This window comes from Neophocaena asiaeorientalis, unplaced genomic scaffold, assembly GCF_003031525.2.
Source record: "Neophocaena asiaeorientalis asiaeorientalis breed wild unplaced genomic scaffold, Neophocaena_asiaeorientalis_V1.1 scaffold4, whole genome shotgun sequence".
Classification (NCBI taxonomy): domain Eukaryota; kingdom Metazoa; phylum Chordata; class Mammalia; order Artiodactyla; family Phocoenidae; genus Neophocaena; species Neophocaena asiaeorientalis.
Genome location: NW_020173682.1, coordinates 3,886,140 through 3,898,383, shown reverse-complemented (window position 1 = coordinate 3,898,383; position 12,244 = coordinate 3,886,140). Strand labels below are relative to the sequence as shown.

At 40.0% G+C, this 12,244-nt stretch overlaps 1 protein-coding gene across 1 annotated transcript in view; it reads left to right on the top strand.

Annotated features, from left to right (window-relative positions):
• The window catches only part of ZEB1 (zinc finger E-box binding homeobox 1), a 192,610-nt gene that overhangs the window by 161,967 nt on the left and 18,399 nt on the right, over positions 1–12,244 (top strand). Inside the window, 1 exon segment of the mRNA XM_024750140.1 lies at positions 11,128–11,330. Within this exon segment, the coding sequence (XP_024605908.1) occupies positions 11,128–11,330 (203 nt within the window).

Sequence of the window (12,244 nt, the reverse complement as noted above, 5' to 3'; positions counted from 1 at the left end):
TCTTTGGGAGTAGAATTATCTTTACTGGTAGGTTCCGGCCCTTTTTTGTTGATGGTTGTTTAGCAGTTAGTTGTTTAGCAGTTAGTTGTGATTCTTCTGTCTTCGTGAGAGGAGGTGAGCTCAGGTCCTTCTACTCCACCACCTTGTCCTCCAGGTTTACTTTAATCTCAAGTATGTATTCTTGAACTCAGTAGTTCCAGTGGTGATTTCCTGATTCTCCGTCATGAAGTTGGAGGAGGAAGAGGGCTATGATTTGGCCCATTTTTTAAATTAAATTATTTGATTTCTTAGCAGTGAGTTTTAAGAATTCTTTGTGTATTTTGGATACTAGTCCTTTTTCAGATGTGTCGTTTGAAAGTAGTTTTCCCAGTCCATGGCTTATCTTCTAATTCTCTTCTAGTCCTCTTGTTATTGTCTTTCATGGAACAGAACTTTTTCATTTAATGAAGTCCAGCATATCAAGTATCTCTTTCATGGCTCATGCCTTTGGTATCTAAACTGGCATGACCATACCCAAGGTCACATAGGTTTTCTTCTGTTGTTGTCTGTGATCCATTTTGAGTTTTGTAAAGGGTGTAAGGTCTGTGTTTACATTTTTTTTTTTTTTTTTTTTTGGTATGTGGATGTCCAGTTGCCTTTGCTTTTTGGGCTGTCTGTTCTGTTCCACTGACCCATTTGTCTGTTCTCTCGCCAACACCACACTTTCCTGATTATTATAGCTGCATAGTAAGCCTTGAAGTCAGATAGTGTTGGTCTCCCAACATTATTCTTCACCTTCAACGTTATGTTGCCTCTTCTGGGTCTCTCGCCTCTCTGTGTAAACTTAGAATGTCTGTCATTATCCATAAAATAACTTGATTGGGATTACATTGACTCTGTAGACCTAGTTGGGGAGAACTGACATCTTGACAATGTTGAGTCAATGTTGAGTATCCATAAACATGGAATATCTCTCCATTTATTTAGTTCTTTGATTTTATTCATCAGACTTTTGTAGTTTTCCTCAAATAAATCTTATACATAATTTGTTAGATTTATGCCTGAGTATTTTTGGTGCTAGTGTAAATGGTGTTGTATCAATCAACTTTTAAATTTTTGAAGGAAATCGGGAAGGATGGTACAGAAAACAAAACAGATTCCATTGTGAAGAGTCACCTGTACCTTCCTTAAATCAGGAATCAGCTTGCAAAAGAGCAGAAAGAGAAGTTTCACTCCAGAATAGATAGGATTTCTGTAACTAATTTGGTGACAAAGGAAAAAGAAGTAGGGTACTCTAGGAATTGTTTCCTGCAGTGTGGCAAAAGGACACGTTTCTGAAAACTATAAGTAATTACCCCTGGGGACACTGCATTTCAGCTTAAAGATATGCGTTCTGTTGATCTGTTTGCATATTTGCAGAGTCCGTAGTTATAGGCATTATAATCCTGTCGGGCCTTAGTTTTCTACTTTTGTTTCTTGGTTGTTTTTTTTTTCTCTTAAAGAAAATGTGTTAACATTTCACCTGAAGAAGCAGTAGCTTACCATAGATATGAAAGGGAAATAGAACATTTTAAATGCAGATGTGTATAACAGTGTAAAATTTTTATGTAACAGAGGATTTCAGAAAGTATCAGTGAAAGAAAATAATGAAAACTAAAGAAACATTCCATTGCATAGATCAAATAAGGTTAAATTTGTAAAGTCCATTGTTACAAATCAATGCAGTAAAATCCCATAAAAATTGAGGCCTTAACTGTTCTGAATTAGTAAAAACATTTTTTGTTTTCTTTGTCTAATTATTATTCAATATGTTTTTAATTCAGGAATTCATTACTTTTAGGTACATAATCTAATTTAACTGCTAATACAGTATTTCACAGATTTTCTATCACACCAGCAACATCTGTTTACATAGAAAAAGTGATGATCTTCAGAAGCACTTAGGTTTTTAGTGTTTTAATAGATTAAACATACCGTCTGCATGTCATAAGTTGTAAACAGGGAAACTTCAACAGATGGATTTATCACAAATTCTGGTTCAGTGGGGAACAAATCAGGAAATTTTTCACAGGTTTTATATCAGTCTGCCTACTAAAGGAATTTTAAGATACAGAAATTTTAAATGTTTTTTAAATAAGTGTATATGCATGGTCACAGATACATAAAGAAATTATGGTTCAAAAAATGGTCAGGTATAGGTTGGATTTTTTAGTAGTATTGAATTGCTACCATAAGTTTATTATAGGAATTCTAAAAAGAAACATTTTTTTCTTTACATGACAAGTCTTCATTGCTAAAAAGTGAGTTTTTAAAAAATAATATTCCAGTATTTTTTAAAACAGAAACAAAAATTCTAACTTTTAAACCTGTTCATTCTATAACTTATGAGGTCAAATATTTAGATTTTTTTCATTGTTTTATGCAATTGGCCTAAAAGAATAAATTCATCTCTCATATGTGTGAGAACATTCAATAGATACTGATTTATGAAAAGAACTTGCTACTTGAATATGAGAAACTTGTCATTTTATGGATATTTTGTTTACTGATTGGAAGGATTAATGAAGGTAAAGAAGAAAATAGAATGTAATGCAAGCAGACCGCTTATGACCCAGGAGTACAAGGAGCTTGAATCATGAAATCACACTGTGACTGTGGTACTGATGACCAAACACCTGACTCTGACGTTAGCCGCTGAGACCAGTAGGATAGACAGTCTGGCAAGGAGAGTGTCCCGAATGTTGATTTCCCACTTGTCTGTACAAATAGGAAATTGATACTAGACAAAATATAACTTGATTTCCCCCCCCAAAATGTCCTCATGTGGCTACTCTAGTCCCCATAGAAGGGGGGGTCATGCCAGAGTCATCACTAAGAGAAAAAAACTCTAGTTCCAGGTGACTTGCGAACTGCTAACAAACAAAAAAACAAACAAACAAACAAAAAAACAGCATAAACCATGGGGGTCTTGGTTGTTTGATTTTATTTGTATATTTGATACATATTTCAGTGTATTTAGCTGTGTAGTGTCAGGTGCTCAGCTTATTATTTGCAGGCCTGCCCTTAAGCAAGACATTTAATTTACATAGACTTGAATTTCAATAATGGGGCCACATGTTTATGAAGCATTTGAAGAATGTTCCAAAATTTTCTTTGGTGGTCTTTTTCTGTAAGAAATCCAAAATGAAGGTAAGATGATATTTACAATAAGCTGTCACTTAGGAACTTATTTCTTTGAAGAAATACATCAAATATGGAAATCTACTCTTAGTTAAATATTAATTGGCCAAAGAAGTATTACATTTTTAGGATTGGCAGGCTTAGATGGTTCCATATATAAGAAATATCTAGTTCACTCCGCAAACTACAGTTCATCCATAATGCCCTTATTTTCTGAAAGCTATCGGAATAGTCATCCAGCTAAAACTATACAGAAAATGTGCTGGTGTGTTTCAGGAGGAAAAAGAACATGAAGAGCTGGGGGCGTCTCAATGGGCCAGGCCTGGTCTGGCCCCCACTGCTCCTCTCAGTACCCACTCTTCTGGTCTGAACTCGGGCACAGGGCCACACCTACCTGCAAGGAAGTCTTAGAAACATAGTCCGTGTGCTGCTTACTCTCCAAGGACTATAACTAGAGTGTCGTTTTTCTCTAATTAACCGTGAAAACGAAGAGAAGAAATATGTTTTAGTGAAAAAGTCACACAGCACGCGTTTGACTTCTGACTTCGTCATTTACCGGCTGTGTGATTTGGAAGTTATTTAGCCTTTTCTGGGCCTCTTGTTGTCTCTTTATAAAACAGAGGGGGAGATCAGTGTGTTGTTTTGAGGATCAAATACAAAGCATAATGTCTGGTACATAACAGAGGGCCTTGGTGGTAGCTTTGGTAATTTATAACATCTTTATTGGAGTATAATTGCTTTACAGTGGTGTATTAGTTTCTGCTGTATAACAAAGTGAATCAGCTACACATATACCTATGTTCCCATATCTCCTCCCTCTTGCGTCTCCCTCCCACCCTACCTATCCCACCCCTCGAGGTGGACACAAAGCACCGAGCTGGTCTCCCTGTGCTATGCGGCTGCTTCCCACTAGCTATCTACCTTACATTTGGTAGTGTATATATGTTGATGCCACTCTCTCATGTTGTCCCACCCAGCTTACCCTTCCTCCTCCCTGTGTCCTCAAGTCCCTTCTCTACATCTGCATCTTTATTCCTGTACTTGTACTTGTTTTTCTCTTTCTGACTCATTTCACTCTGTTTGACAGACTCTAGGTCCATCCACCTCACTACAAATAACTCAGTTTCATCTTTTATGGCTGAGTAGTATTCCATTGTATATATGTGCCACATCTTCTTCATCCATTCATCTGTCGATGGACACTGAGATTAGTGCTTCCATGTCCTGGTTATTGTAAATAGTGCTGCAATGAACATGTACGTAGTACATGACTCTTTGAATTATGATTTTCTCAGGGTATATGCCCAGTAGTGGGATTGCTGGCTCATATGGTAGTTCTATTTTTAGTTTTTTAAGGAACCTCCATAATGTTCTCCATAGTGGCTGTATCAATATACCTTCCCACCAACAGTACAGGAGTGTTCCCTTTTCTCCACACCCTCTCCAACATTTATTATTGGTAGATTTTTTGATGATGGCCGTTCTGACTGGTGTGAGGTGATACCTCATTGTAGTTTTGATTTGCATTTCTCTAGTAATTAGTGATGTTGAGCATCCTTTCACATGTTTGTTGGCAATCTGTGTATCTTCTTTGGAGAAATGTCTGTTTAGGTCTTCTGCCCATTTTTGGATTGGGCTGTTTGTTTTTTTGAAATTGAGCTGCATGAGCTGCTTGTAAATGTTGGAGGTTAATCCTTCGTCAATTGCTTCATTTACAAATATTTTCTCCCATTCTGAGGGTTGTCTTTTCGTCTTATGGTTTCCTTTGCTGTGCAAGTTTTAAGTTTCATTAGGTCCCATTTGTTTATTTTTGTTTTAATTTCCACTTCTCCAGGAGGTGTGTCAAAAAGGATCTTGCTGTGATTTATATCATATAGTGTTCTGCCTATGTTTTCCTCTAAGAGTTTTATAGTGTCTGGCCTTACAATCTTTAATCCATTTTGAGTTTATTTTTGTGTATGGTGTTAGGAAGTGTTCTAATTTCATTCTTTCACATGTAGCTATCCAGTTTTCCCAGCACCACTTTATTGAAGAGGCTGTCTTTTCTCCATTGTATTCTTGGTTCCTTTTATGAAAAATAAGGGGACCATATGTGCATGGGTTTATCTCTGCTCTTTCTTTCCATTGATCTATATTTCTGGTTTTGTGCCAGTACCATACTGTCTTGATTACTGTAGCTTTGTAGTATAAGTCTGAAGTCCAGGAGCCTGATTCCTCCAGCTCCATTTTTCTTTCTCAAGACTGCTTTGGCTATTCGGGGTCTTTTGTGTTTCCATACAAATTATGAAAATTTTGTTCTAGTTCTGTGAAAAATGCCATTGGTAGTTTGATAGGGATGGCGTTGAATCTGTAGGTTGCTTTGGGTGGTATAGTCATTTTCACAGTGTTGATTCTTCCAATCCAAGAACATGGTATTATCTCTCCAAGAACATGGTATATATCTCTCCATCTTTTTGTATCATCTTTAATTTCTTTCATCAGTGTCTTATAGTTTCCTACATACAGGTTTTTTGTCTCCTTAGGTAAGTTTATTCCTAGGTGTTTTATTCTTTTCATTGCAATGGTAAATGGGAGGAATGCAAGAGACTTCTGTGCATTAATTTTGTATCCTGCTGCTTTACCAAATTCATTGATTAGCTCTAGTAGTTTCCTGGTGGCATCTTTAGGATTCTCTATGTATAGTATCATGTCATCTACAAACAGTGACAGCTTTACTTCTTTTCCAATTTGGATTCCTTTTATTTCTTTTTCTTCTCTGATTGCTGTGGCTAAAACTTACAAAACTATATTGAATTATAGTGGTGAGAGTGGACAACCTTGTCTTGTTCCTGATCTTAGAGGAAATGGTTTCAGTTTTTCACCATTGAGAATGATGTTGGCTGTGGGTTTGTCATATATGGCCTTCATTATGTTGAGGTACGTTCCCTCTATGCCTACTTTCTGGAGGGAAATGGGTGTTGGGTGTTGAATTTTGTCGAAAGCTTTTTCTCCTTCAGTTTGTTAATAGGATGTATCACATTGACTGATTTGCGTATACTGAAGAATCCTTGCATTCCTGGGAAAAACCCCAACTGATCATGGTGTATGATCCTTTTAATGTGCTGTTGGATTCTGTTTGCTAGCATTTTGTTGAGGATTTATGCACCTATGTTCATCAGTGGTGTTGGCCTGTAGTTTTCTTTCTTTGTGACATCTTTGTCTGGTTTTGGTATCAGGGTGAGGGTGGCCTTGTAGAATGAGTTTTGGGGATGAGTTTTGGGGATGTTCCTCCCTCGGAAGAGTTTAACAAGGATAGGTGTTAGCTCTTCTCTAAATGTTTGATAGAATTCGCCTGTAAAGCCATCTGGTCCTGGGCTTTTGTTTGTTGGAAGATTTTTAATCACAGTCTCAATTTTAGTGCTTGTGATTGGTCTGTTCATATTTTCTATTTCTTCCTGATTCAGTCTTGGCAGGGTGCGCATTTCTAAGAATTTGTCCGTTTCTTCCAGGTTGTCCATTTTATTGGCATATAGTTGCTTGTAGTAATCTCTCATGATCCTTTGTATTTCAGCAGTGTCACTTGTCTCCTTTTTCATTTCTATTTATTTGAGTCTTCTCCCTTTTTTTTCTTGATGAGTCTGGCTAATGGTGTATCAATTTTGCTTATCTTCTCAAAGAACCAGCTTTTAATTTTACTGATCTTTGCTACTGTTTCCTTCATCTCTTTTTCATTTATATCTGATCTGATGTTTATGAGTTCTTTCCTTCTGCTAACTTTTGGATATTTTTGTTTTTCTTTCTCTAATTGCTTTAGGTGTAAGGTTAGGTTGTTTATTTGAGATGTTTCTTGTTTCTTGAGGTAGGATTGTATTGCTATAAACTTCCCTCTTAGAAGTGCTTTTTGCTGCATCCCCTAGGTTTTGGGTCGTTGTGTTTTCACTTGTCATTTGTCTCTAGGTATTTTTGGATTTCCTCTTTGATTTCCTTAGTGACCTCTTACTTATTTAGTAGTGTATTGTTTAGCCTCCATCGTTTTTTTTCCTGTAATTGATATCTAATCTCATAGCATTGTGGTCAGAAAAGATACTCGATATAATTTCAGTTTTCTTAAACTTACCAAGGCTTGATCTGTGACCCAAGAGATGATCTATCCTGGAGAATGTTCCATGAGCACTTGAGAAGAAAGTGTATTCTGTTGTTTTTGGATGGAATGTCCTATAAGTATCAATTAAGTCCATCTTGTTTAATGTATCATTTAAAGCTTGTGTTTCCTTATTTATTTTCATTTTGGATGATCCGTCCATTGGTGAAAGTGGGGTGTTAAAGTCCCCTACTACAGTTCTGTTACTGTTGATTTCCCCTTTGTGGTTGTTAGCATTTGCCTTATGTATTGAGATGCTCCTATGTTGGCTGCATAAATATTTACGATTGTTATATCTTCTTCTTGGATTGATCCCTTGATCATTATGTAGTGTTCTTCTTTGTCTCTTGTGTCTGTTTGATAGGAGAATTGCTACTCCAGCTTTCTTTTCATTTCCATTTGCATGGAGTATCTTTTTCCATCCCCTCACTTTCAGTCTGTATGTGTGCCTAGGTCTGAAGTGGGTCTCTTGTAGACAGCATATATATGGGTCTTGTTTTTCTATCCATTCAGCCAGTCTATGTCTTTTGGTTGGAGCATTTAATCCATTTACATTGAAGCTAGTTATAGATACGTATGTTCCTATTACCATTTTCGTAATTGTTTTGGGTTTGTTATTGTAGGTCTTTTCCTTCTTTTGTGTTTCCTGCCTAGAGAAGTTCCTTTAGCATTTGTTGTTAAGCTAGTTTGGTGGTGAATTCTCTTAGCTTTTGCTTGTCTGTAGAGGTTTTAATTTCTCTTATCGAATCTGAATGAGACCCTTGCTGGGTAGAGTACTCTTGGTTGTAGGTTCTTCCCTTTCATCACTTTAAATATGTCCTGCCACTCCCTTCTGGCTTGCAGAGTTTCTGCTGAAAGATCAGCTGTTAACCTTATGGGGATTCCCTTGTATGTTGTTTGTTGTTTTTCCCTTGCTGCTTTTAATATATTTTCTTTGTATTTAATTTTTTCTAGTTTAATTAATGTGTGTCTTGACATGTTTCTGTATGGGACTCTGTGCTTCCTGGACTTGCTTGACTATTTCCTACATTAGGGAAGTTTTCAGCTATAATGTCTTCAAGTATTTTCTTGGACATCCCTTTCTTTTTCTCTTCTTCTTCTTCTGGGACCCCTGTAATTCGAATGTTGGTGTGTTTAATGTTGTCCCAGAGGTCTCTGAGACTGTGTTTAATGTTGTCCCAGAGGTCTCTGAGACTGTCCTCAATTCTTTTCATTCTTTTTTCTTTATTCTGTTCTGCATTAGTTATTTCCACTATTTTATCTTCCAGGTCACTTATCTGTTCTTCATTGTCTGTTTGCTCTTTAGTTCTTCTAAGTCCTTGTTAAACGTTTCTTGTATTTCCTCCAAGATTTTGGATCATCTTTACTGACATTACTCTGAATTCTTTTTCATGTAGACTGCCTATTTCCTCTTCGTTTGGTCTGGTGGGTTTTTAGCTTGCTCCTTCATCTGCTGTGTGTTTCTCTGTCTTCTCACTTTGCTTAACTTGCTGTTTTGGGGGGTCTCCTTTTTGCAGGCTGCGTGTTCGTAGTTCCCGTTGTTTTTGGTGTCTGCCCCCAGTGGGTAAGGTTGATTCACTGGGGTTGTGTAAGCTTCCTGGTGGAGGGGACTGGTGCCTGTGTTCTGGTGGATGAGGCTGGATCTTGTCTTTCTGTTGGGCAGGAGGACCACGTCCAGTGGTGTGTTTTGGGGTGTCTGTCACCTTATTATGATTTTAGGCAGCCTCTCTGCTAATGGGTTGTGTTGTGTTCCTGTCTTGCTAGTTGTTTGGCATGGCCTGTCGAGCACTAGAGATTGCTGGTCATTGAGTGGAGCTGAGTCTTAGCATTGAGATGGAGATCTCTGGGAGAGCTTTCGCTGACTGATATTACGTGGAGCCGGGAGGTCTCTGGTGGACCAGTGTCCTGAACTCAGCTCTCTCACCCGAGGCACAGGTCTGACACCCAGCTGGAGCACCAAGACCCTGTCAGCCACATAGCTCAGAAGAAAAGGGATAAAGGAGAAAGAAAGAAAGAAAAGAAAGTTATTAAAAATTTTAATTATTAAAAATAAAAAGAATTAAAAAGTAATTTTAAAAAAGGGGAAAGAAAGAATAGAGCAACCAAACCAAAAAACAAATCCCCCAATTATAACAAGTGCTCAAAACTATATTAGACAGACAGAACCATAGGACAAATGGTAAAGCAAAGCTATACAGACAAAAATCACAGAAAGAAGCATACACATACACACTCACAAAAAGAGAAAAAGGAAAAAATATATATATCTAAAAGGAAAAAAAGGAAGAGAGCAACCAAATCAATAAAAAATCTACCAGTGGGCTTCCCTGGTGGCACAGTGGTTGAGAGTCCGCCTGCTGATGCAGGGGACATGGGTTCGTGTCCTGGTCTGGGAAGATCCCACATGTGGCGGAGCGGCTGGGCCCGTGAGCCATGGCCGCTGAGCCTGCGCGTCCGGAGCCTGTGCTCTGCAACGGGAGAGGCCACAAGAGTGAGAGGCCCGTGTACCGCAAAAAAAAAAAAAAACTACCAGTGATAACAAGCTCTAAACACTAAACTAAGATAAAACCAGACCCAAGTCTACAGTCGCTCCCAAAGTCCACCTCCTCAATTTGGGATGACTCTTGTCTATTCAGGTATTCCACAGATGCAGGTACATCAAGTTGATTGTGGAGCTTTAATCCGCTGCTCCTGAGGCTGCTGGGAGAGATTTCCCTTTCTCTTCCTTGTTCGCACAGCTCCCGGGGTTCAGCTTTGGATTTGGCCCCACCTCTACATGTAGGATTGCTGGAGAGCGTCTGTTCTTGGCTCAGACAGGACGGGGTTAAAGGAGCCGCTGATTTGGGGGCTCTGGCTCACTCAGGCCGGGGGAGGGAGGGGCACGGCGTGCGGGGCGGGCCTGCGGCGGCAGAGGCCGGCGTGACGTTGCACCAGCCTGAGGCGCGTTGTGCGTTCTCCCGGGGAAGTTGTCCCTGGATCCCGGGACCCTGGCAGTGGCGGGCTGCACAGGCTCCCTGGAAGGGGGTGTGGAGAGTGACCTGTGTTCGCACACAGGCTTCTTGGTGGCGGCAGCAGCGGCCTTAGCGTCATGCCCGTCTGTGGGGTCCGCGCTTTTAGCCGCGGCTCACGCCCATCTCTGGAGCTCCTTTAAGCAGCGCTCTGAATCCCCTCTCCTCGCGCACCAGGAAACAAAGAGGGAAGAAAAAGTCTCTTGCCTCTTCGGCAGGTCCAGACCTTTTTCCGGACTCCCTCCCAGCTAGCCGTGGCGCACTAACCCCTGCAGGCTGTGTTCACGCCGCCAACCCCAGTCCTCTCCCTGCGCTCCGACCGAAGCCCGAGCCTCAGCTCCCAGCCCCGCCCGCCCCGGCGGGGGAGCAGACAAGCCTCTCGGGCTGGTGAGTGCCGGTCGGCACCGATCCTCTGTGCGGGAATCTCCCCGCTTTGTCCTCCACACCCGTTCCTGCGCTCTCTTCCGCGGCCTCGAAGCTCCCCCCTCCGCCACCCGCAGTCTCCGCCCGCGAAGGGGCTTCCAGTGTGTGGAAACCTTTCCTCCTTCACAGCTCCCTCCCACTGGTGCAGGTCCCGTACCTATTTTGTCTCTGTTTTTTCTTTTTTCTTTTGCCCTACCCAGGTACGTGGGGGGTTTCTTGCCTTTTGGGAGGTCTGAGGTCTTCTGCCAGCGTTCAGTAGGTGTTCTGTAGGAGTTGTTCCACGTGTAGATGTATTTCTAGTGTATCTGTGGGGAGGAAGGTAATCTCCGCATCTTACTGTTCCGCCATCTTGAAGGTATGTCCTGGCAATATTTTTTTAACGTTTTAAAGTTAAAATATATGATTCTTCTTTTACAGGAACACCAGATGCATTTTCCCAGTTACTTACCTGCCCATATTGTGACAGAGGATATAAACGCTTTACCTCTCTGAAAGAACACATTAAATATCGCCATGAAAAGAACGAAGACAACTTCAGTTGCTCCCTGTGCAGTTACACCTTTGCGTACAGAACCCAGCTCGAACGTCACATGACCTCCCATAAATCAGGAAGAGATCAAGTAAGTGGAAAGACTGCATTCACGAAATTTCCACACTGAGAACTCACCCCTCCACAGAAGGCGAGGGTTTTAATATACTGAAAATTTTAGGGGATGTGTCTGGTCTACAGCCTTATGAAAAGGAAAGAGATTATTCATTTGGATTATCTGGTCATTTCTGATTTTAAAAGCACATATGAACACTACTTTAGAGGTAACTAAGTTTTTTTCTTTTTCAGGTAGGTCCCTTTCATCTCAATTTAATTGTTTTGCTTATACCATAACAAATACTGCCTTACGTTTAGAATTTCAGAATACATACTACTGGAATGTTCAGTGTAGAGAAAATAACTGATTACATAAACTGCATGCCTCGAAAAATCTAAAGTTTAGACTCTAAACCATTTTTAATCTGAAGATTCAATTTTCATATGGTTTATTCTACTTGTTTCACTTTGCCTCAATTTCTAGAAGCGTAAACCAAGACTATCCTGTAAGTGTAAGTTACATTTAAATTGTTGGCTGTGTATTTAAGTACAGGTTAAAGTTAAAGAAGCTTTTGCCAGTTGTCCTTTTATAAGATCCTGATAACCAGCAACTGCAAGTAATGAAATTTAGCTACTTAATTCTAGATTTAAAAGTCAAGTAAATATTCAGCTGCACAGGGTATGTTGAGGCTATGTCCAGTTTCTTATATCCAAGGATGTGAACATCTGTCTACCTGAGTGCATGAGAGTTTTATCTGTGTGCGCCTAAGTCACAGATCCCCTAGAGGACAAGTTACCCCAAACCAGAAAACTGCAACAGAAAGATGAGAAGGGTCAGCCTGTCTTCTCAGGACTCTGGGGACAACACTCACGAACTAAGATAAGGGGTGTGGGAGGGTGGCAGGCAGGGAGCAAGAACCAAGCTTCTCCTTAGGTGGGTCAGTGGCT